Source organism: Sander vitreus, chromosome 14 (genome assembly GCF_031162955.1).
Source record: "Sander vitreus isolate 19-12246 chromosome 14, sanVit1, whole genome shotgun sequence".
In the NCBI taxonomy this organism is placed as follows: domain Eukaryota; kingdom Metazoa; phylum Chordata; class Actinopteri; order Perciformes; family Percidae; genus Sander; species Sander vitreus.
This window is the reverse complement of record NC_135868.1, coordinates 28,284,099-28,309,261: the sequence shown is the minus strand read 5'-3', so window position 1 is coordinate 28,309,261 and position 25,163 is coordinate 28,284,099. Positions and strand designations below refer to the sequence as shown.

The 25,163-nt window shown below is 43.5% G+C and overlaps 1 protein-coding gene across 2 annotated transcripts; it reads left to right on the top strand.

Annotated features, from left to right (window-relative positions):
- The first annotated feature begins 148 nt into the window (after positions 1-148).
- LOC144529138 (ubiquitin-conjugating enzyme E2 E1-like) lies at positions 149-25,120 on the top strand. 2 transcript variants are annotated; one of them, XM_078268097.1, is made up of 6 exons: positions 149-224; positions 1,443-1,613; positions 2,928-2,978; positions 19,621-19,753; positions 21,193-21,340; positions 24,506-25,120. In XM_078268097.1, exons 2-6 carry the CDS (start codon positions 1,450-1,452, stop codon positions 24,601-24,603), a joined length of 594 nt encoding a protein of 197 aa, XP_078124223.1. In that variant the 5' UTR covers positions 149-224; positions 1,443-1,449; the 3' UTR covers positions 24,604-25,120. The 2 variants fall into 2 exon arrangements, with proteins under 2 accessions (XP_078124223.1, XP_078124224.1); XM_078268098.1 differs by lacking the exon at positions 149-224 and adding an exon at positions 583-686.
- Positions 25,121-25,163: the final 43 nt, after the last annotated feature.

Sequence of the window (25,163 nt, the reverse complement as noted above, 5' to 3'; positions counted from 1 at the left end):
GGTCTTGCACTTACTTTTGCTACTCTTACGCGTAAGTGTTCCTGCATGCAACCAATACAGTTTAGCTTATCTTAATATATTATTGCCGCCTGCCTTCTCTGTGCTTTTATTTTTTTAAAATGATGACCGGAAGTTACATTTTTCTTCATTGTAGGTGAATTGACATTGGTGCGTCCAGGCGACGGAGGCACACACACATAGGCTGTGCACACACACAAAGAAAGGTATCAAATACTAAATATTTGTAACACAGCTCATAATATTGTAACAGCTTATTGTCATTTAGAGGGTGTTAGCACTGTAAATGTATCCGTGTTATCGTTAAAGGAGAATGTTGGAGTCGGATGCATCCTGTGACTGGCTGCACTGAGATCAGCTGCATGTCGACGGATATAGCTTTAAAAATGCGAGGAAAGCCTTTAAGTGAACGGCGTGGTGTCTTTGTTTTGAATGTCGTATTTTTGGGTTAAACGCGTTAGAAACGGTTTGACAGCGCTGTAGCACCTCGCTGACTTCTTGGGGTGAAAGTTTGATTCGCCTGGAAATTCTTGAGGTGTAGTGTTGGGATTCCCTGCCGACTGCGACATCGCCCCGTCGGGTGCATTTCTGCTTTTCCATCCCCGACCTTTTCGACTCAACCGAGAGCAGAGGTCTCGTGTGTGCTCGCTCTGTGGTGTCAGGCACAAGTAGGCCTTTAGCCCAACTATTTAATCAAATGATTTCCTTTGTCGCAGCCCCGACAAGGCTAAAAATAACAGCCGACTGCAAACATTAGCTGAGGCCAGAATTCAGCGTTGTGAAAGAAGAAAATGCTCCGCCGATAAGCGCGAATAAGTTCCTTAATAACATCCACACAGTGGCGGTTTAAACTGATGGGTCCAGTTAAACTCGGGTCAACGTCTCGTCCGTCCAGGCCTGGTAGTTTAAAAACGACGGAAGCGTTTATGGAGTCAGTGACTGCACCGTGGGATTCATAGTTGCAGTCTATAGCCACGATATGTACCGTTTACGCATAGTAGAAAACGGTCTGCAAGATTCCATTTAAAAAAAAAAATCTAGAAATGTAAAGTTTCCGCGCTTATTGGTGACAGTTGACACTTCTAAAACATGGTGAGGGTTGGAGAGGAATTGTAAGCATCCTCTTTTTAATTGGGAATACAGGTGTACCACCAGATGGCTGTACGTTTCAGTCAAATCCTAATTTAGTTCACACAACCCACTGTAGAAAAGACAGTAGTAACTGAAACGTTATTGAAATCGAATTCTGGATTTCTAAGTCTTGCACAAGCTGGAATGGTTTACCCTTAAGCCTTAAATCTCTGTAGTTAGATGTCAGGTTTTTTTTTTTTTAAATGGGGTTAGATGTGTAGTAAAGATTGAGGGCAAATGTGGTTTGGCTTGTGTAACTTTTCTAAATCTTGTGTTTTTTGCTTGTTCCCCAGGCTCGGTATGTCGGATGAAGATTCCCGTGCCAGCACCAGCTCTTCCTCCTCTTCATCGTCAACTCAGCAGCAGCAGCAGCAGCAGCAGCAGGACACAAACACCCCGAAGAAACGAGAAAGCAAAGCCAGCATGAGCAAGACTTCCAAACTCCTCTCTACTAGTGCTAAAAGGTGGGCTTGCTTATGGCTGCAGTCAGGAGTGTGGTGCAGGAGGAGCCCACCTGTATTTTACACTGGCTAACGTGAGCAGTTTACCGTCAGCTACAGTTTCCCCTGGATATTCTGCCGCTCATTCCCAGGACTGATGTTCAGTCTCTTTAGGGCACATGTGTCAAACTCAAGGCCGGCGGGCCAAATCCAATCCGGCCCTCAAATCAATTTAGGTTCAGAATAAACCTCGGCCTGCCTAGGTGTGCGCCAAACCAAAAAGACGGGAAAATGTTTGCAAACTGCAATTACGCGCCACTCAAAGCTAGGGTTGGGCATCATTGTGATATTAACCATCCTGATTTCCGATTCTTTCTTTCGATTGCGATTCTTTATAGATAGAGTTGAAACGGGTCACATGCTTATTTCACAGAGAAGAGGAGCCTTTTGTTTTGATTCAGTGGTGATTTACAGTTCTACGGGGCTTTTCAACGTAAAATAAAGCCACACGACAAGCGCCTGAAAGTACGTAGTGGCCACTACGGAAACCAAAATAGCACCACACTTCCATGGTAGCGTAACAGTCATGACCAGTCGAACGACGAGCGCCGTCCTTGAGCTATGTTACTGGTTACTGGTAGCGCGCCGTTCGTCGTTCGACTGGTCGTGACTGTTTCCCAAGATGGCACCTGCGTGTATACGTGAACAGTACTGTCTTTATAAATCATTTTAATAAACTGTCTGTGAACTCAATGCTTCGGTTTACATGTAGGGACCCTCATTGTGCTACCGTTGAAGTGTGGTGCTATTTTGAGCCTTGTTAGTGGTATAGAAATAGAGATTTGTTTTGACTTTACCCGTGCCCCGACGACTAGCGTTATAAGCTAATAAGCGGTTTGCGATTAGCATGAAAACATATCCCAGAGAACGGTCGACTCGGTACACGTGTTATTAACCCCTAGGTTCATTTTGCGCCGGATTTCTCCTATAATTCAACAAGCAAGGTGCTGTATTTTAACGGAATACTGAAAGCAGCAGGACTGAGTACACTTTAATATCTGTTTACTGTATGTATTGCAAGTAATATCGTTATTGCGATGTTCAACGTTATCGCACATGACCCTCATACCGTGCAGCCCTATTGTTGAGTGGCATGTTCAAAGTATGCCATTTCCACAATTGACGTGGGCTGTCTTTTGTGAAATTTCTGCCAAAAAAAGAAATATTTCCCCATATCCACCAGGCCTCCTCTGCCTTCCATCCAGGCTTGTGAGTTTTGATTTACAGTATTTGATGAGAGCTTAGCATCTGATGCATACATTTTCTTTGCTTTGGCAGAATTCAGAAGGAATTGGCAGACATAACATTGGATCCACCACCAAACTGCAGGTGAGTGAATTATGAGAATGATTATTGTGTAATTAGAAACGTGGGTCATTGACAGTGTGTGTTTCAGTGCAAGTGTGGTAATATTCTTTTAAAGGGAACATTAAGTCTATTATGAGAAATGAATGCAAGTAGTCCTTCATGTGGCCCTCTTGAATGCAAAGGTGGAAAAGCCCGTCTCCGTCTGTATGCCAGAATGGGAAAATATATTTTTGCTTCACTGCCTCGCATACAGGTTCTTTTCACTGCCTGCCTCTGTGACAGGCAAGTATTTATTTAGTCTGCCACTCAAAATGTTATCTGCCACTTTTGAAATTGATGCGCTTAATGAAGAATGGCATTGAGATCATTTAGACATTTAATGTAAAGGAAGATGTCATTCAGTGTTTGATATATTTCCACAAAAAAACATTACACACGTGGAAAATTCCTGTGTTAAAATTACACTGTAGCTTTTGGGAGCCCTATTTTTCAGGGATGTAAGGGCACTGTACACATGCACACGCTTACATGAATGCGCCCACCCTAAGGTGTAATTTCCAGGGGGGACATGGATGTCGACCTCCAGGTTTCAGAGCTGTGAAGCATTCTGTCCTGTTAAGTCTGTCAAGCTAACTGTTAACTTAGCTTTAGCCCTGCACGTTTGCTTAAAATGCTAACTCATCATTAGGGGTCATCAGCCTGATATCAAATGATTTAGCTGTTCTGTTATGAATAAAGATAATGGCACTTTTAAATGTCATGAATATATTTGAACAGTTTATGTTAAGTATTACACAAATATAATATCTATTAATAAATATGAGTCACGTTTACTTAAAAGCTGACTTATCTCTGGCTGACTGGCGTGAACTCTACAAGGACCTCAACAACAAGCAGCTGCCTCCCTTATCTGATTCTAGTCATGTACTTGGTACAGAAAAGAAATGTAGACCACAAAAGCAGGCCTGGAGTAAACGCAATATTAGCCCAAAAAAAAGGCAATTAGATTTGAACCTGAAATAGTTCAGACCTAGTTGTTTGTTGCAACGTTTCTGCAACTCGACCTGTGCCCAAAGGGATCCGTGACATATTCAGGTCCCGGTTAGCGTGCCTGGAAAACAGATCTCCTACCTAACCAAACAGCATTTTTTTTTGTTTTGTTTGCCAAATAGTTCCAGTTTGACCCGTCTTGCAAACAAGCTTGGCAGGTTTAGACACGCGTCATGCAAATGAATTGAATCTTGAAGTGATAAGTGACAACAGGTCTGTTGGGATTGTTGGCAGTAAAATAAAGCTAGTGCAGGGTTTTTCCTGGCTCAGAGAGGGCCTTTGGTAACCTGACTCCACCAGATGGATTGCTTCACATTTGCTCGGCATATCCATCTGGGAACTTTTTGTTGGAGAACTTTTGGGATGGGGCAAAAATACTGGTTAGCTGATTGGATAAACCATCTGTGTATCACCACCTATGTTGGTGATAGACGGGCCAAATCAACCAATCAAATCAACGATATATCAAACTCTTGCTGAAACCAGTCGGGAGAAGAGCAAAAACATCTTTTCCTCCGAGAAAAGCCTCCAGTGCCGTTTTTTTTGCTCTTCTTTCAATGAAGGAATACTTTCTAATTTGGATAAAACTTGCGCGAAGCCGCCATGTTGTTTAGACTGAACAGTCGCTTCTCATTGCGTCACACCTACACCCGCCTCAAAACCAACGCTGATTGGTCGGTCGTTTGGCGAACGGCTCCAAATTTTCTCTATCTCAAGATGCCAGACTGATCTGCGAGTGGAAAACTGGAGCTCGCGAGATCAGGACGCTCTCACGAAGCTAGGCCTTTGTGGGGGGGGACTGCACACGGCAGTAAGAATGATCAGTCCGTGTACAGTAAAGGCAATGAGTCTGTGTTACCTTATTTGGAAGAAATCTATGCATTTACCTGACATTTCTGACAATTTGATTAACAAAAATGTATATTGTGCTTGAGAAAATAAAACCCCAATTAACTGGTTATAAAAAAAAATATAAATATTTGAATAAATCACGGAGAGAGTCTGGTACAGCCTGACTCTGGAGATAAAAGTGAGATTAGTTCTCATATTTCAAGTTTATGTTCTGCTTGTTCAGCGGTTGTTTGGTAAATTGCTCTTAAACACATTCAGAGAGGATTTGAATTGCTATTTTTTTATTCTCAATTCTTGTCATTTTGGTGCTGGTGATTTTCCTTTGAGGCTGGCTAAAACCTCTTTGGGGGGGTGCCAGAAATTCCTCTATGCAGGAAAAAACCCTGAAGTGAGGTGTGTGTCTGAACTGCATGTCATTATGTTGAGACCTCGAATGCGAGCTGATTGCACAACGGCGAGCTTAAAACCACAAGTTGCGCAGCTGAGACCCAAAACAAGTATTTAGAGGATGAACGCTGGCCACAGAGGAGCATTAGGCTTCACCGGGAGCTGTTTTGTTCAACACGGCTTCAGTCTGTATGTTGTGTGAGTCATAAATCTCAACAATGTGCACTGTAGCTGTATACCTTCCAACCTCCCTGTGGCATCATGGATTAACTCCTTACACTGAGGCCAGCTGAAAGCTCTGATCGCTCAGTGAGCATTGTTTTGAAGAATGCAGGATTGTTGACATGAGATTTTATTTTGAAGTTCTTATTTTACAAGCGAAACAGTTTAATCTGATAAGATTATAAAGTCAAAATTGCTTCCCCGTTGACAAAGATGCTGGTTTCCTGTATATTAGATAAAATGGAGTCTGTCACAACCAGCACAGAATGGGCCAAAAGAACCATAACTATTTGTCATGGCATTTTAGGCCTTTACGTGACAGGACAGCTGAGGACAGGAAAGGCGGGGGGGGGAATAACATTCAGCAAAGGGCCGTGGGTCAGAATCTAACCCGCAGAAGGACTGAGCCTTTGTTCATGGGGCACACGCTCAACCAGCTGAGCTACCAGGCCGCCTCAACTGTATTTTTTTTAATCGAATGAAGAATAGAATTCTATCATTAACTTGTTGTCCCTCATTTTAATTTATGGGCATAAGGGACAGTCCCAATACGAGACAGTGGCGGTCAGAGCTGTGTTTAGGTCTTTCTTATTCTCGCATGGCCAGACCTTCCTCCACAGCGCTGCGGAGGAAGGTCTGGCTACTCCACACAGCATTCCGGGATGGGAGAACAACGTGCTCTGGTTTATTGGCATTTCTTTAAACCAATCACAATCGTCTTGGGCGGCGCTAAGCGCCGGACAGAGCCTCTGTGCCGCGGCAAAATGGTCTCGGAAAGGAACTTGTTTTGGTGGAGCATGTGTACGTTCACAAGTTGTTGTAGTCGTGCAACAGAAAACTCAGATTGGACTTACCAGTCTGGATTTACCCTGCAGAGATCTGAGGAGCAGTTAACCATAGTCCTCATTAATCCACCGGAGTTCAGAACGCCAACACAAAGAAAGAAGAAGGGGACGGACATCCGGCCGAAAAGAGGGACATCCGATGGAATTTCCGGCGGCACCAGAGCAATCCTGGAAGTGGAACGTCGTGGATATAGACTAGGTCTTTCTGGGCAAGTGCAAAAAAGTCAAATTTCAAATCAGTCGATGGTCAAAATGCCTTGAACTTTGACTTGGACTAATCTCAACTGACTTGTGACTTGAAACTTGAGGCACGTGACTTAAAGGGGTGATAGAATAATTATATAGGGTATTTCACACTGTTCCTTAAGGTCTCCTAATAGGGTATGTAACATTGGTTGGGCTGAAAATGTCCCAGGTGCTATTTATTTATTTTTTTGGCCCTTATGCATCCCTGTATAATGGCTGTATTTGGAGACAGCTTTCTTCCAAATATGGTATGCTCATGAATATTTAGATGAGCTGCGCGCTGACTGGGTTGAGGAACCACATACACCAACATTGGAGATATTGCAAGACACACACACACACACACACACACACACACACACACAGCTGCGCGCACACACAAACAGACACACTTACATGCCCGGGCGCGAGCCGCGGCGGCTAAAACAGCCGATACAAAATGCAGTTTCGACACTTTCATTACAACTAGTGGTGTTGTAACGTTACCCTTAGGACATAAAAAACCTCCACCAAAGATTCACAACACACCTCGTAGCTAGTAAGCACGGAGAGTCAACCCCTGCAAACGTGTCCTCTGCGGCGCGGCGTTGGATCCACAACTCCCTCTCGTCTGATATACTCGTTCTAAACACTTTTCTCTGGGCCAGTAGACTATTCCGTTGTACAGTATGAAACGCTGCATTTATGACCGTGGTTCATTTTCAATATCCTTGGAAAAACTTCCAAACTTTCTTCTTTCTAAAGTACACAGTGCAGCTCGTGTGTGAGATCCTCCAGCTCAGCGGGTCTGTGAAGGGGGAGAGGCCGACAGGGAAGGCAGCAAACCCGGCCAACAGCCGCCACCTTTCCCGGCAGATTGTGGAGCTTGTGAAGTCCGACACTGTCTTACCAAATTTGCAACTGGCCATCAATTTTGGTAAAATGGCCCATATTTGAGCTTTACATAGTTGACTTCTCGCATAAAAAATGTCTCAGAAGTGAATTTAGTAATGGAATATCAGATCTGCGCAACCTAGATTCAGAAGACTAGCTGACCTCAGTGTAGCCTATGTAAATGTTGGGGTGTGACAAAGACTAGAGACTAGAGCCAAATGAGGAGGAGCCACCAAGTTGACGTCAACTCGGTGGCTCCTCCTTCAACTATGACAAGGTAAAATCGGTTTTGCATTCTATCACCCCTTTAACGCATTTCCACGTACTAACTTTTGCTAAAAGCAAAACTATAAAAGAGCGAGTCGAGCCGTGCCGTACCATGCAGTGGAAATGCGGCATTAAAGTCAGTAGAAAGATAGCCCCAACCTTTCCTCCAATTAAAAAGGACTCTGCATTTGAACATTTTCTTTTAAAGCTGTTAACGGTGTTCTCTTAACATAGCCTGATGAGATCAAGTCTTTTCAATGCAACAGACAAGCCTTGCATAGCCTCACACCTTGAATATTTAATTGTTGTGTGTGGCTATGCAAGGCTTGTCTTTCACTGTTATTGTCCAGGCCAAAACATATTTTTGATTAATCTGTAAAAAATAGTTCCCAACAAATACACTCCTTTTTTAAGTAATGTATGCAAACAATTACAATGCCTAGCTGTTATAGGAAATTAAGGAGACTTTTTTAAAAAGTGAAACTACGTATTTGTAGGAACCCGTAGGCTTGTGGCTGAGTGCCACAGACAGAATGGAGAAAAATTAACATGATGTTTTGGTCAAATGTGTTGACAATAAGAAGAAAAGAAAAAAAATAGAGAAGAATGGCGCCCCGTCTTAATTTATAATTCAAATCTCAGTCAAGTCCCAAGTCTTCAGCTCTAGTGAGTATGTTGTCTTTTGTTTAATAAATTCACAGTCGATGTATTTTTTTTTTATTTAACCTTTATTTATTCAGGCGAAGCTCACTGAGAGGCAGCCTCTCTTTTGCAGGAACGCCCTGATCACATTCACACAGTTCCACATTCATACCTGGAAGCTGCCCAGTACAACCACAGTCTGATCTGCTGGCCACTGAGGTTAAGGGCCTTGCTCAAGGGCACCTCAGTGGTGGTAATGAGGGAAGGACAAGCGCTGCTCTTTCACTTTCCCCATCCTGTCGGTCTGGAGATTGAACCTACGACCTCCCGGTCACAAGCTTGTGTCTCTAACCTTTAGGCCACCACTGCCTCAACGGTGGAACAGTTGGTGTCACATTCTGTACCTTGCATTTTCAGATCATTTTTCTATTTGGCACAAAGTCATGTTCGTTCTTAGTGAGCTGTGCTGTAGTTCTCTCGGACACTGACAGAGATCTGTGTTTTCAGGCATCTTTGTTTATTCGCTCACGCCTAGGTTTAAGAGACATTGTCCTCACCTGGCCAAATGAACCAAAAGGAGGAAATGCCTCTGTGTTGAGATAAACGGCTCCAAACGCGCGTGATGAGTGATTTATCTCTGTCTTCCCAGCAGCGTGGCGAAAGGCCCCATCTCTTCATTTAGTCCTGTTCCATTTGGTGAAAATCCCTTTATTCAGCACCACGTTCAGAAAGGGGGATTTTTTTTTTTTTTAGTGGATTTAGCTTCTTTCTGCTTCCCTTAGCACAGAATCTGCTCATTAGGCTAAGCAGGGAGCCGGCCAGCTACGCCTCACAGATGCTGTTTAATGGATTACACATCAATGAGTCAGTCGGTTGTCGTCTCACTTCTCTCGAGGTTGTTTCAGGCCTCCTCGCTCTTTTAAACGGACGCTGACGGATGTAGAAAAGACTTATCCTGACCCGTTTCCATTATCACCAGCGCCTCCCTCGTAGCAAATTTTTGTTTTATGTGCACTATGAGGCTTAATTACACTCCACACAGGGAATGCCGTTGCAGGCCCTCTTTTTATTTTTCTGCTGCCTCGTTTCCACTGAAGTGTGAACTGCAGACATAACAGGCCTGCCTCGCCCCCTCACTCCCTGCCCCACCCCCCCCCCCCCCCCCCCCCCCGTGTAGCTTTCATTCACCATGTTTTATTCCTTTAGCTACTTTATTTATGGTTCCCTTCCTGACACTCGCACTCACTATCTTTTACTCCGCCTTGTCGTTCGCTGTCGTTCACCATGTCTCCTCTAAAGATGTAGTCCCTGGGTGTCAGACGAATTCCTGACATTCCCGGGGTCGGGGGCTCATGACAGCCAAGCTAAGTTAGACGCTGTCTACAGCAGGGTGATTAGTGCTAAGTAGGGTTAGACAGGTATGGTGTTTATAGAGAGTTACTGATATCTTTAGCCTGGAGGGGGTGTGTGTGTGTGTGTGTGTGTGGGGTATGAGCATTGAGGTGTGACATATGTGTCAGATAGGAGATTTGTTTGTATTGTTGTAGCTTTAGCAAGTGTGTGTGTGTGTGTGTGTGTGTGTGTGTGCTGAGGTTTTCTCAGCAGCTCGTACATCACTATAAACAGCCTCCTCTCTGGAGAAGAAGTGGCTGGCCTGTACGCCGCTGTTACTTCACAAAGCCCTGAAAGATGTGCTCTAAACTGCTGCACTGAGGACAAATCTGAAGACGTTTCCCCTCTGCATGCCAGGCTTTAGTTGGACAAAAAGGGGAAGTAGATTTTTCATTTTATCTCCGGTCAGCTTCAGATAGGCCTGAGCGTCAAACCACAATACTTGTGTGGTACCGACCGAAATGTGTGTGTAGAACTGATGATCGGTTTGTCTCGAGACTGTCCTGAAAGTTGGCATCAAAAGTCTGGTCAGATTCGTCATCTTGTTTACTTTATACTCTGATCATATAGTTTCTGATTTTAATACAAATGAAGCTAGATTTGATCATTTTATATTGGAAATTTCTTGTATGGCTGCTTCGGTTTGTTTTTTTAACTTGAGAGGCTTTTTTTTGTTAAATGAAAATAAATGTATAGTTTACAGGGGAAGGACTAGATGCCATTTTAGTCCAAATGAACCTTTTTTGTGATTATTATGCCTAACATGTCTAAAGCAGGTCTTTCAATGAGATTTCTTACTTTTTAAACTCTTAAACAACAGTCACAGAACGTTGCCAGGTTTTTGAAGACATTTTTAATATTTAATTTTAATAAATAGTACTAGTAAGCTAACCTTTCAAAAGGTAACCAGCTGTAGTCAGGCCGATAGTGCTGTGGTCTTTTCCGTTACATCCTGCAGCGCCTCCATCAGGCCAAAACTTCCAGTTTCACACAAGAAATGTTCAACTCAAAATTAGGACATTGCTGTGAAACGTGCTGTACACATTCATGCTGGCAAGGGGATAAATCATTTAGAGCACGGCCCCTCGCAAATTTGGATCCTGCCCGCATATCACCGAAAGTTACATTTTGGCCCGTCTAGTTGTGCGCCAAACGAAAAAGACCGGAAACTGTTTTTCAAACTGCAATTATGCAACACTGAAGCAGAATTTGGTAGATTCACCGTCTTTGAGACAGAAATTCACACAGAAGCAGAGAGTTTGCATATTCAGGCCTGACACAGGATGCTGTAAGTCGGCCGTGTGGTAGTTTTTAAAAATGTAATCTTTATTTTAAATGATTTGCTAAACTCTATGATGGCTAAGGAACTTTTTGGGGGCTTTATGTCGACCAAATTATAAGTGAGAAGACTATATGAGACAATAATACAGTCAAAAATATTTGACATGTCAATAAACTACTTGATATGATGCTTATTTTCCAGTGTGGCCCCTGGTAAAATTGAGGTTGTTTTTTTTCTGATTTATAGTTTGGTGACCCCATGACTCATCCTCCAGCGCCACCCTCAGGACAGGACTAAGAATAGCAAATCAGCATGGAGTGTATTCTCTCTTTCTTACAGCACGTTACAATGAACACTGCAGCCTCTGGGTGTTGCTGATGGGACTTTCAACATTAAAGACATACTATGCAGTGGTCTTATTATCAACAATGGATGAATCAACAACTTAGTAAAAACTGACATACAACAAGCAAGCGCAACAACATAGAACGCAAGCAAGTTTACTTGATATGTTGATAAAATGTCGGGAGTACAGTCTTCTTATTAAAGTCTCCTGCGATTATGTGAACACTGTCGGGGTGGGCCCGCTGCTGTTCATTTATGGTGTTCAGCAGGAGAGAGAGCTCCGTGTTTACGTTGGTGTCGGGTGGAATATACACAGCCGTGACGGTCACTACTGTTAGCTCTCTCGGTAGAAAAAAAGGCCGGCAACTTCTAGACATGTACTCGAGGTCAGGGGAACAGTGTTTATCTATAATTGTCCCGTTGTTACATGCACGTACATACAGAGCCCCCCTCCTCTGCTCTTACAGTCCTCAGTCCTGTCCCAGCAGAGCAGAGTGCGACCTGCTAGCATCCAGCATCCCCGGGTGAAGCCAGGTTTCAGTGATAATCAAAACACAGCAGTCACGAACATAGCGATTTCCAGCGAGTTGTAATTCCAAGTCGTCCATTTTATGCACCAGGGATCTGGCATTGGAGAGATACAGGCTCGGTAGAGGTGGCTTGTGTGCTATGCTAGCCTTAGCATAACACCGGACCTGCGGCTCCGCTTATGCTTCCTCTCCCTCCTCCGTCTGCGCTGCCTCCTGGACCTGACAACAATCCACGGAGAGCCCGGCGGTATGTCGTCTGGGATGTTGTGCGTGTAATGAAAGACACTCAAAATAGATATCTGGTGCTGGTCACCGATGTCCAAAAGGTTCTGGCGGGTGTAGCAAATGTTCGCAGAACCGACAGTAGTAAAGCAATTCGTGATTCTCGCGAGAGGTGGCGGGGCGCCACCTCCCAAACTTGCATTGCTGGATTTCTCAGCAGCATCCCTCCCCTGCTTTGCTATCGGGATGATTTGCCCTACTACAAGTTTGTTTACCATTGAAATGACTTCAAAGCTGTTATATTAAGGTACAAATCTTGCATAGTGTGCCTTTTATGATAATAAATCCAAACGCTACCCTATGATGTTCATCCTGCACTGTCCTCATAAAGCTCTGAGAGAAGATTTGCGGCCTGAATGTATAATTGTAAATTGGCGGGGTGGGAGCATGGAGTCTCCTATCCGCGGCACTCAAGTGAAGTAGAGTCATCATATTGTCTCAGTCAGGCAGCTTATTACAGTGTTTCTCCCTGTCAAGAGATGCATTGTAATCTTTCACTGTAAGTCAAACTGAAAATCAAATATGTTTTGCCAAGAAAGCAATATACAGTAGATTTCCTTAGTGTTTGTTTGGATTTATGTACTTATTTGGTCAAAACTGGATTACCAAAAAGACAAAATTCAGCCAGTGGTTTGTGGACAATTTTGTAGTTCTTTTTGATTAGTGGGAGATATCTTGGCTGTCGAAAGCCCCCTTCTATCTCCAACTCAGGATTACAAGGCTGATGCGAACGGGTTTCCCATTCAGCTGCCTGTAATTACCGTCTGAACGATGACGAGGCATTTTACCAGCCACCGTGACTTCATACGTGACTCGGTAATGTCGTGATTCCAGTCACAGAACTACCCGTTGCTGTGAGTTTTTAATTTTGACAGTCCACAGGTGTTGGAATGACATGCATAGAATTTTATAGACCAAACGGCTAATCAGTTAATTGGGAAAATAATTGACAATGAAGATAATGGTTAGTTGCAGCCCTACATTTAGGATCCTCATGCTGGAACTCGCTGTAGCCGCTGCAGCTGAACTGCGTTGGCTAACTGAACGTATTCGTCTCCTCTGCTGCGCTGCAGGAGTCAGTTTTTGGCTAAAGCGCTGTGTGCCAGTTTTATAGGTTAAAGGCTTAGAAAGAATGAAACGGCTGAAATGTCAGCCCTCTTCTTGCAGTGCATGTGTACACAGAGGGGGCAGAAGAAGCCCCCCCCCCGATATAGAAATAAATGACAACAGTGATAGCATGGCATATTACTGCCTCACACACACAAAGCACTGGGTAGCCTTTGTGTGCGACGGAGGCAGGCGGGGAGGAAGTCCCTGGCTCTCTCGGCCACTCATCTGTAAATGTGAGACGCCTCTGTTGTTGGGCGAAAGAAGCCTCAGTCTGGTTGGTTCACTGGGAAACGATACAAAATCTATAGAGCGCAACAGTGACCGCAAACCTTTTTAACGGCTCTGGTTCCGGAAGTGATTTTCCCCGTTGAATTGTTCTATTGACGTTTCAAAAAATTGCTTATACAAAGCGTTTTAAGTCTGGGACCAAGCCAACCAGCAATCATGACCATAAAACATTTGATTTGGCGCAAAAAAAAAAAGGCAAAGGTACAAGACTGTGTACAGAAACAATCATAGACTACAATGGAAGCAGCTCGCTCTAGCTATTCGCGGTTTCGCGGGTACGGTAAACATTTTCAGAGTAACAGTGAGTTGGACCAATCAGAGACGTGGCTGTTACACTTAGGATAATGGGTAGTGTAGTATTTATCCATAAGATCGCGAATAAGACAAGGTTGATTTCATACCGACATGTGGCTTCTACAGGAGCAGAAACTTTTGTTTCACAACCCCGTAGCTCGTGGTCAGTCTACCTCAGATGGTTTAGACATCATGGCTGATAATCAGAATCCTTATGGAGTAAATTAATGGGATTTTTACTTCCAGAACCACACTGTTGAGCTCTATTCGGTCGTGTGATGTTTGCAGTGTATCAGCAGTCCAATCCCAGGTCAGGGCTTCTCTGCAGGAAGGCTGGTAACCCAGTGTAAATGAACATGTGGTATGTTTTATACGGGGGGGCGTTGTTTCTCCTCACATCTGGATAGCACACTGCGGCTATTACATTAAATCTGAATGTTATGAGCTTGTTCTGGGCACTCTTTAAAAAGAAATATATAGGCTACGTCTCAGCTTGTTAAATTGCATCCAGGTTTCCTCCATTTGCTTCCCTTCCTCGCGTCTTAGTCGGTCCCTCCGAGGAAGTATGGGAGAGGAAATCATTAGAGGAGAGAGGAAACGGGGGAAATGTGTTTTAGAGGGATGAGACGTCCTTTCCTCTGAAGCGTCGCATGAGTCCGTCAGCTGTAGGGGCGGAGTTAGCAACGGCCTCCAGCTGCTCTCGTGTATCGTTCATAGCTCCTCAGAGATCCCTCCTCCATCCTCGCGCCTCAGGGCAGGAATAAGAGCTTTAACACGGCTTTCACCAACGAGGACCTATTAAAGTCTATATTGACGACGATATATTTCTAGGGTTGGGTACTGAGACTCATCTACTGTAATATGAAGCACATTTGAGAAGCTGGAAACCCCAAATTGATGGCGTTTTGTTTCTGAATTATGATTTGTCTGTAGGGCCCGGAGTTGGTTATTCAGGCCATGTATCAAATTTAAATAGCTCACGTTACTGTACTGTGTGAACAGTTAACTTCATTAAATATTGTACATGGCATTTTCTTTTGCGGGTTGCAAACCAAAACGAGTTCCTTCCCGAGACTATTTAGCAGAGCCACCGTCGCTGGGTCCGGAGCTTAGCGCCGCCCAAGACGATTGTGATTGGTTAAAAGAAATGCCAACAACCCAGAGCATTTTTTTCTCCTATCCCATAATATGTCTGTGGTGTAGCCAGACGCTGTGGAGATAGGTCTGGCAATGCGAGACTAGGACTGTAATCTCTTGGCCACTTTTTTACTGCTCAAGTTCTTCTGGCAGTAACAATAAACGGTTTATATTTAGCAGTGCTGCTAAGCTATGAGAGCAGTCAGCCACCTGGGCTAATGTACATAGGTTTAGATTCCTGACTGTGTGTCTGCATGTTTGCCTCTTTTTGTGTGTGATTTGTCTCTGCTCTCCCTCTCTGGCGTGATAGAGCGGGCAGAGTGGGGCGTCTGCCTCAGAAAGTGAGATTATTGCCTGACATTTACCTCTTCTGTTGTTACTCCGAACAGACAGCATGCCGAGGCTGCTGATTATCACACAGCAGTTGTGCAGAGTACCTGGATTTGTGCACTGAATTATCCTTGGAAGTGCTGGGTCTAAATAATAGATACATAGAAATGTAGTGTTTGTTTATTCAAAGTGTGTTCATCTTATGTCTGTGTAAATACAGTATATTGCTGTACATGGCGTTTTGCATGTCTTTGATTTTTTTTATCCAACAAACATGCTTTAAGAGCCCTACTTGTCATTTCAAAATGAAATGGCAAACTGGAAAAGTGTAGTTTGGAGCGCTTCATCGAGCACTCAATTGCATGAGAACGGCATTTAAAAACGCTAGCGGAAGCTGCTGTTGACTCACTGTGTTGCTGCTGTTGAATCAAGGCTCCTGTGAAGCGGCTATGGTCGTCAGCCCCAGCTTTATCTGCACAGGCAAATGATCTTTTCTTTTTATCACTTCCCACTGTGTTGGCATAATGACTCGCATGGCTGATTGCACTTTATTGTTGTAATGAATTACCAATAAGATGACATGGAATAGAGTTCTGACTGCAAACCATTAGAAAGATGGTACTTGTTTAGTAATTTTAGTCGTTTAGCAGATGTTGAGTGCAACAGCAGAAAAAAGCCTCCGTACATTGAAGATAAACTGTAAAAGAAAGTTAGAAAACAGACTAGATGTTAAACTAATGCCTACCATACCCTAGGCTCGATGGTGTTTTAAGCCCCCACCGTCGACTGCAAGGCACCTAACCTTAACCCTTGCCTAACCAAGGGGGTAAGCCAGCCTCCACAAAGCGTACCTCCTATGGACCCATTTTGTTGCTAACAAGCCATCACCCGCCGTTAAGCATTCCATTGACTGCCATTCATTTTGGCGCCACTTACATATACCTACGCTCTCCGTCTCTTTCCGAATATTGCATTTTCTGATGTGGGATCCGACAGTATTATTCAGGTTTTAGACGCATTCTTTTGACATGTATACAGAGCATTCGGAATATGCGTCTCAATCGGGTTTTTTACCGCAGTTTGGGACAGTTTACGGCCTCATGCCTGTTTACGGCTTACAGTCAGCTCCGTGTGTTGCTATGGTTACTGTACACAAACCAACCAGCCAACAGTTTGTAGGGCTGCGGTAGAGATGCATGTCCAAAAGAAAATAAGGAGAAACACCGCTACTTTCAAACAGTATGAAAGACTTGAACAGGTTTTTGGATATGCACAAACATCGCAATGCCGACATTTTCAAGAAGATGGTCAAAGGAATGAAAGCATGGGCGTAAATCTCATCTAACAGTTCCCCCAACTGTTACATGTGACAATAAACAAAATTTTTGAAGGGGACACAAATAATACAGTCACAGTTATACTTGTAGAGGATATGTGTACACAGATGAAAGCCTTAATACTATCATTAGTGTAGCACGGAGACCGTACCATTATCCTTCTTTTCAGCGTTTCTCTTGATTCAATAAAAAGCTGACTAATTTGACCAAAATATTCTTCTTTAAAACCATTTATTTATTTTTAAGTTGTTTACAATCAAGCCACAAATACCTTAAAACATAATGACTAATTTTGAAAAAGTGTCCCCATATAAAAGAAATACAATGCTTTTGTACACTTGTTAAATTAGCTGATCATAATGTAAATGAGTGAGCCACTGGTGAAGCTCATCTGCTCACACTGACAGACACACACCTCCAAAAATATGAACTGAGATCAACACACTTACCTGAGACTCTACACCTGACTGTCCCTGGTCTCCCTGAGACTCTACACCTGACTGTCCTTGGTCTCCCTGAGACTCTACACCTAACTGTCCCTGGTCTCCCTGAGACTCTACACCTGACTGTCCCTGGTCTACCTGAGACTCTACACCTGACTGTCCCTGGTCTACCTGAGACTCTCCACCTGACTGTCCCTGGTCTACCTGAGACTCTACACCTGACTGTCCCTGGTCTCCCTGTTCCTCAGTTCTTTCTGTCTCCTTTGCCTGTGACATAGTGACGTTATTATTCCATAAGCACCCATTCTTATAAAGATGTTACCAAATTGTCTTGACATGAGGACTTATTATACTTATTTGGCGTTTTGGTGTACTGAAAAAGGATCTCATGTCTGGTTTTCTTTTCTCTGTCATTTTATCTGAGCAACAACAACACAAATCTTTTTAACGTCAGCTGTCTAAATATGAGTTAGGTTCATAGGTTCACCACGCGGTCCTATTATAATTATAAAATGATCTTGCGTCCCCCACATAAATATTAGGTTTCGTGTGGGACAGAGGATATATATTTAACTCAGCAGCCACTTAACTTCATATTGAGCAAAACACAACTGTAGATCTTCAATATTAACCCTAATATTAATTCACACATAACGTTAGGCTTATCGTCGTAACGTTAGTTGTAGTGGGTTCATTTCTATCCAACAAGCTATTAAACAAGTTAGGTAACATTACATTATATTACACTTAAGCTGCAGACACACCGACCAGATGGCTGACCCTCGGCAGAAAAGGCAGTTGGACTGATCAGTCTCCCTGAGTTGGTCGAAAAAATGCCTCAGAACACACCGAAGAGACAAGACGTAATACATCTCCATAACAGCAGGCGCTGCTAATCTGTATTGTCACCCAAAAATGAAAACCGGCAGCTGATTGGACGAACGCGTCACGTGGGTCTTGTTTTTCCTGAAATTCAAAGACAGACTGTCATGGCGGCTCGTTCAGAATACGATCTCATATTTTACTAAAATAGTTAACCAAAACGTGTTTCTGAAAACATTTTAAGCGAGAAATAGGCCGTGCAGTTGCTGAATCTGTCTTCATTTCAGATCAACAAAGGTCAGTTTAAAAGATTTTCGTCAGATTTTGAGAGACTCTAGTCACGCTCATCCAGCTCCCCGTTTCCGGGTTAGCACTCTACCAATCAGATGGGTCATTTGAGTCTGACTGCTGGCAGTGCCCGCCCCGCTGATTATACATGTCAAATCGGCCAAAATGAAGGACGACGGCCCCTCGGACGGATGACGGCACGGAACACACAGAACAGACTCGAGTCACTGACCTCGCCAGACTGTCCAACGGCCGATTATCGGCTCTGTGTGTCAGCGCCTTAACATAGCAAACTTTTTTTGTCATGACTAATTTATTAATTACTCAGCATCATTTCTATTTGAGAAAAGAACAACTTCATCCGAGGTTAATGTGAATAAAATAGCCTTGAACTGCCTACTTCCTAACTTACTAACCCTAACCTTGCAGCTCTCCCTGCCTAACATGACTGTAGCCAATCTAACTACAAGTTTGTTCTCTCATTCTCTCCTGCGGGCCGCCGGACCTGTGTGTGAATAAAGCAGGCAGTGGACCAAACCACTGTGAGGCAAGGGAGGGGGGGGACTCAAAAATGTTTCTAAACTTAAAAAGCATTTTTTGGGGTTTGTATTGTTTTACTAGTTACGCAGATATACATCATTATTATGTTATTTATATATATATATATATATATATATATATATATATATATATAGTTATATACACAGCATGGTTTTTAATGATATTTCTGGGGGGGGGGGGACAACCCTTAGATATAGATCTTGGTAGAAGCATGCTGCATGCTGATTGGCTCACTGACGCTGTTGAGATTCACTCCTTAGGTTTTGAAATTAGGTATTGAATGACAAGACATTTTTCAATACTCGATACTAAGGAGGCAATTCGGTCCGTGCCTAAAAAGTATTGAACTGGGTACCCAGCCCTAGAAACACTACATTGTTTCAAACGGACAGAAACTCGTGAGCTTTTTGCATAATTATTTGTTTTGAGTGTTTTAATTGAACTTTTTGACACAGACAGATTGGATTCTGTTGGCTTCATTACTTGCAACTGGATGTAAAATGGCCACTTTTGCATTAAAAAAAGAAGTGCAGTATTTGGTGTGTTTTTGGCCATTGTGTTGTTTTCATACTAAGCATTGAGCTTTTTGACTTGCAAGTCATGTCTCAAAGACTTGAGAGTTGACTTGGACTCGATCCAAAAGAAACTCAGAAGCTCAGTGGAGTTGCCGCTGAAAGAGTTTTTAGAAAATTAGAATCCTAGTCACATAACCAGTGTAATTAAAATGTTGTGGTTAAGTCGGGCGACTAAAGATGTTTTCATCTGTGACAAGATCTGTCTGGTTTTGTATCCTCCAAATGTTTAAACATGCAATGTTCCCTTGTCTGTGTACCGACAGCGCCGGTCCCAAAGGCGACAACATCTATGAGTGGAGGTCGACCATCCTGGGCCCCCCAGGCTCCGTGTATGAGGGGGGAGTGTTTTTCCTGGACATCGCCTTCACACCAGACTACCCCTTCAAACCACCCAAGGTGAACTGTGAATGGTTGTTGGCAACCAGCAAAGCCTCTTTTTCTGTCAACGATGGCACAGATGGCTCTATTTCAAAGAGGTGCCATTCTCATGATGTTCCACTAGAGGGCCCCCTTGCACTTGCAGCTCCTACTTCCAATCAGAATTCCCCAGGCTTCTCTAATATATGGGATCATTTTCTCCTTTTTTTTAGGGAGGATCTGTCCCAACCAAACTGCATTTAAAAAATGTAGGAATGGACTCTGACCTCGCTTGTTTCCAAACATAGACACCTCCATAAAATGTGACCTGATGGCTTTTTTTCCTTTTCTTTTTTTATGATTAATCATTTTTATTTTAAACACAACACACAAAACGACACACACAAATCAAGAAAAGATGACACAATATTCAAAACCATACAAAAAAATAGACAAACTATAAACCAAATGAATTAGGGCTGCACGATATGAGGACAATGTGCCATATCCTTCACTGTCACTTGAAGTGCAGCGCCGCGCTGTTGAAGTGCCCCCCCTCCCCTCCGTCCCTCTCCCCCCTCCGTCTTACCCTGAAAATTCACCTCAAAACGCATCGAAAATGCAAACGCAAGATTTTTGTGGAACTTCAATGGGGAATAAAGACTAACAAGACAGATAACAACATTGAACACTACACAAACAGTCATTTATATTTTTTTTCATTTAGGCGATTCATTTTTCATAGTGACACAGGAGGTGCCGGATCCAATAAAAAAGGTTCTGGATCCAACATCGGAGGTGCCGGAACATGTTCCGGCTCAAATTGAGCATTGTTTCGATTTGAACAATTGTGATTCCAGTTGCAACACAACAAGCGCCTGGAAGTATAAAGGCTGTTAGGGCAACCCAAACTTGCGTGTGTTAAATTTGGAACCGATGATCGGATTCCAAACGGTTCCAATAAAGAAACGATTCCATTGGAACAACGGAGTCCCACTCCACCCGTCCGGGAGGCTCGCACATACTTTCCACGCCTGCGGACAGCTTCAGACTTGTACCGGGGAACTGTACCGTGGACACATGCAGCCACTTTCGGGAGCCGCTTGCAGTGCAGAGTTTGCACTAGTAGTTAAGAAATAGATTGTGTAGACAACGTTTTTATCTGTATACACGCAGTGCTTCTAATACTCCCTGCACTCCTTATGACAAAATAAGTTATGGCTACATTCAGTTACTTCTGTAAAAAACATTGTGTCAGTTTGTCCCGGCCCGTACCGATGCAGATAAAGTCCACTGCTCAGATGCCAAGGTACACGCAATAATGTTTCACTCATTCCCTTTTGTACTGCTTTTTTTTAAATGCATTTCCATTGAATAACACAGTTTTCATGGACAGAATAGGTCAGTATACCATTAACTAAGACCACGTGTATAAAGGTGTGGAACACAGACTCATCTTTTCTCCTGTCCGTGTCCAGGTGACGTTCCGTACGAGGATCTACCACTGCAACATCAACAGCCAGGGGGTGATCTGTCTGGACATCCTGAAGGACAACTGGAGTCCTGCCCTCACCATCTCCAAGGTGCTGCTGTCCATCTGCTCCCTGCTCACTGACTGCAACCCTGGTGAGAGCTGCAATGCACACACGCACACACACACATGCGCACAAACACAACACACACATGCGCACACATACACACACACACACACACGCACACACACATGCACCCCACACACACACACACACACACACACGTATGTGCACGCACGCACGCACACACATACACACACACACACATGCGCACATGCACACACACACCCCACACATGCACGCATTTCAGTGTAGCATAAAGTGCCATATAAAGGTGGCACGACACTTGTGAGTTTTGTGGCACAGTTGATTTAAAAAGAAAAAGGCAATCACTTCCACACGCACACATACATGCACACACGCACTAACACACAAAAGCTTTGTTTAGACTAACTGTTGTGGGTTTTATCTTTTTATATATTTACATTTGTGTGTGGCCCTGCTTATAAGGCCACATAAGGTCTGAAAAAGCATCCATTTAAATACAGGGCACTATTACTCAAAGTAATAAAACAATGAATGCATAATATGGAGTCAGAACAACTTTTGATTGCAGTGTTTCTTTTAGCTCATCTCGTAGTATTCTTCCTTAAAGGTGGTATCAGCAGGAACTAGTCACCATCCAGGAATCATGGATGTTAGAAACCATAAAACTCTTACATAGGCAGCCGTGCATGGTTTACAGGACTTCACTCTAAGGCTTTTAAGATTCAGGTCATGAAATCTCTGACTCCAGCTGATGTTACAGAGAATTAAAGTCTTACATCTGCAGATTAAGCTCCTCTCACTCTTTCTAAATCCAGATTGAACACAGAAGGTGGTGTGGTATTTGTGAAAAAAAAGCCTTTTAGTGAATATATGTTTTCTTTCTTTTAAAGCTATAGTGCGTGACTATTTTATATTAACAAAGGTCCGTGACATTCAAGCCATTGCTAAATGAGATGATACAAAGCTAATGAAGCCCATCAGCTCCACACAACTCTCTCTGTATTTCTCAGTATGGCTATGTTTACAAAATGGTGTAGTCTGGCGACTTTCGCGCGCAGCAGCTGGAGTGATGCGTTTTACGTCCCCGCTGACCCCGATTTTCCACCCGCTGTGTCCCAGATTTGTTCCGTCCTCCGTCACGCCACCATACCACACCGGGAGCGTCTCGGAAGCGGAGCGTCTTGCTGCCAGACTCGCAGATTATATTGTCTCTACAAGTACTTCACAGAACAATCCCGCGTTTATTAAACTAGTATCTACCTTCCGCTCCAAGCACTCCAGCAGTTAAACTCCATGCCTTCTCTTTTCTGGTGTTGTCCTGATAAAAGGATCTGTGATGTCTTATAATTAGGGTTGGGTACCGAATTTGATACTTTTTTAGGCAGTATCGAAAAATGTCTCGTCATTCAAAACCAAATTCCAATACCTAAGGAGTAAATCTCATCAGCGTCAGTGAGCCAATAAGCATGCAGCATGCTTCTACCAAGATCTAATAATGTCTGTGATTGGCTGTCTGTTGCTCGTCATAGAGACTCACAGGAAAAACTCTACGTTACACGGAGAGATGAGGCTCACGCAGTAGGAGCTGAAAAATAAAGGATTTGTGCCGTGATGTTGTGATTTATTTGTTAAAATGGATTTTATAAAATTGGTATGGAAAACAAGTAGCGTTCAGGGCCCGATATCGAGGTATTGGTATCGAACAATACCATATCCAGCGCTAATCTCTCGTCATCCGTGGTGTTGTAGAGGAGATGTATACGATATTTGAGGGGGGGGGTTGGTAGATTGACTGGACGTCTGTCTGAACGCCTGCGGCTCGTGTGAAAATAGACCTGGCGCGTATCTTTAGCGGAGCGGAGATCCGCTTCACGCACACTTCTGGGACGCGGCGCGGCTGGTGGAATATCAAACATTGACGTGAATGGCCGCGATTGCTTGCGGGGTCCGGGCACGGTGGAAAATAGGGGTCGCGAAAGAACAACGGCAGCGTTCAGCTTTGGAGACGAGGAGGACATAAAAATGACAAGCTAATGACCTTCTGAAGAGTCCATCATGGTTTTAAAAACATCCTGTCTGCTCCTTGATTTGACGGGATAAACTACTAGCAACTGCGTGGAGGAGGGGTGGGGGTGAAGGCTTGTATCGTGTGGACGCGCCGACATTGTTGTCATTACTTAGAATTCCTCACGGGGGCGACAGAAACTACGCACTATATCTTTAAGACAGGCAGCATTTCCAGCCACTTTTGACATGTAAGCTGTAGATTGAGGTTTGTGAGGTAACAGCAGAAGCCGTCCTCTCATTTTGCAGTATATATGAGTTTGTCACTTCAACACAAACGCTGTATACGTACACAGTTCCTGTTATGTGATCGATGAAACCATAATGACCCCTGTGGTGTATGTATGGCTGGGCAATGATTATCTACTTTTGTCAATCGTCGGGGACTTTGCCGTAGTTTTAATCCAGTGGTAGCTATCCCTTCAATTCAATTTTATTTATAGTATCAAATCATAACAGGAGTTATCTCGAGACACTTTACAGATAGAGTAGGTCTAGACCACACTCTATAATTTACAGAGACCCAACAATTCCAGTAATTCCCCCAAGAGCATGCAGTTAGTGCGACAGTGGCGAGGAAAAACTTCCTTTTAGGGAGAAACCTGGGACAGACCCAGACTCTTGGTGGGCGGTGTCTGACGGTGCCGGTTGGGGGGGTGAGTACTGTATGTTGTAGTCGGCTTGTGACAATGCGATAAATTACCTTCATTTTTCACGTAAAAAAACCCCGTCATGCTTACTCGTCACATACACACAGTACAATGTAGTGAAATTCTATTTCTGCATTTTAACCCATCATAATTAGAGGGGGGAAAAAACCCACATTGCCACCCCCAACGTCCCCAGACACTACACAAACTATACATGGCAGCCTCTTGATCTGCCCAGAGACCAGACAACAGTGAACCTATCCTATTATTTAGGAATATGGACCCAGAATGTAAACTAAATAACGTGGAAAACTATTTAATATCTGTGGAAAAAGTATTGTCCCCGTGTGTTTAAGTCATTTAAAATGTTTTGAGCGATTCATTTGAAATTTCACATGAAATTTGAAATTTCACATGAAATCTCTACTGCAACTCCAATAATCCAGGAACCGATGTGAGAGTGGAACATTGACGCCGTGCTTTTTGTGTGTTCACAGCCGACCCTCTGGTTGGAAGCATCGCCACACAGTACACAACAAACAGACCCGAACACGACAGGATAGCCAAACAGTGGACCAAACGCTACGCCACATAATCGGCAGAGGAGCTGCTGATTGGACGACTTGGGGGGGGGAGAGATGCGGGGGCGTTGACTTCACGGGGCCGCTCGGGGAGTGAGGCGGGATTAGACGGAGGGGCGGGTGGATTTTTATCTCAGAATTGAAGTCTTAACTCCTGAACGTTTTTGTTGTTTATTGTATTTTTTTTAAGTTATCTCTGGCCCAATAACTATAACCCAAATCTGGCAATAATGCATTCAGTGTTCTCTCTTTTGAATTTTTAGCTTGTGCTTGAAGATGGACATTAATACTAATCTGCTAGATGAAATGTGTCACAGCATGATTCCCCGTCAATTACGTCAGTGTACATTTTCTCACATGTATTAAGTTCCAGTTGGTGTTTGCTTGCCCCTCCAATCTCCTGGTCTTTGCAGAGGTGTTTCGCACATGTAGACATGTTTAGATATGGATGGATATTGGTTGTGATTTGTGTTCTTTCATGATAAAAAGCTGTTCTGTTTCTCCTTAAGAATTAAAACATGACCAACTGAAGCATCTGACTTTGTTTGATCATTAACATTTGTATGAACTTCAG

What these genes read in the sequence shown, in the direction of transcription:
- LOC144529138 (XM_078268097.1), top strand. Translation starts at nt 1,450, where the DNA reads ATGTCGGATGAAGATTCCCGTGCCAGCACCAGCTCTTCCTCCTCTTCA. An exon ending in CTCTCTACTAGTGCTAAAAG is followed by an intron (nt 1,614 to 2,927) that starts GTGGGCTTGCTT and finishes TTGCTTTGGCAG; the next exon opens with AATTCAGAAGGAATTGGCAG. An exon ending in GATCCACCACCAAACTGCAG is followed by an intron (nt 2,979 to 19,620) that starts GTGAGTGAATTA and finishes GTGTACCGACAG; the next exon opens with CGCCGGTCCCAAAGGCGACA.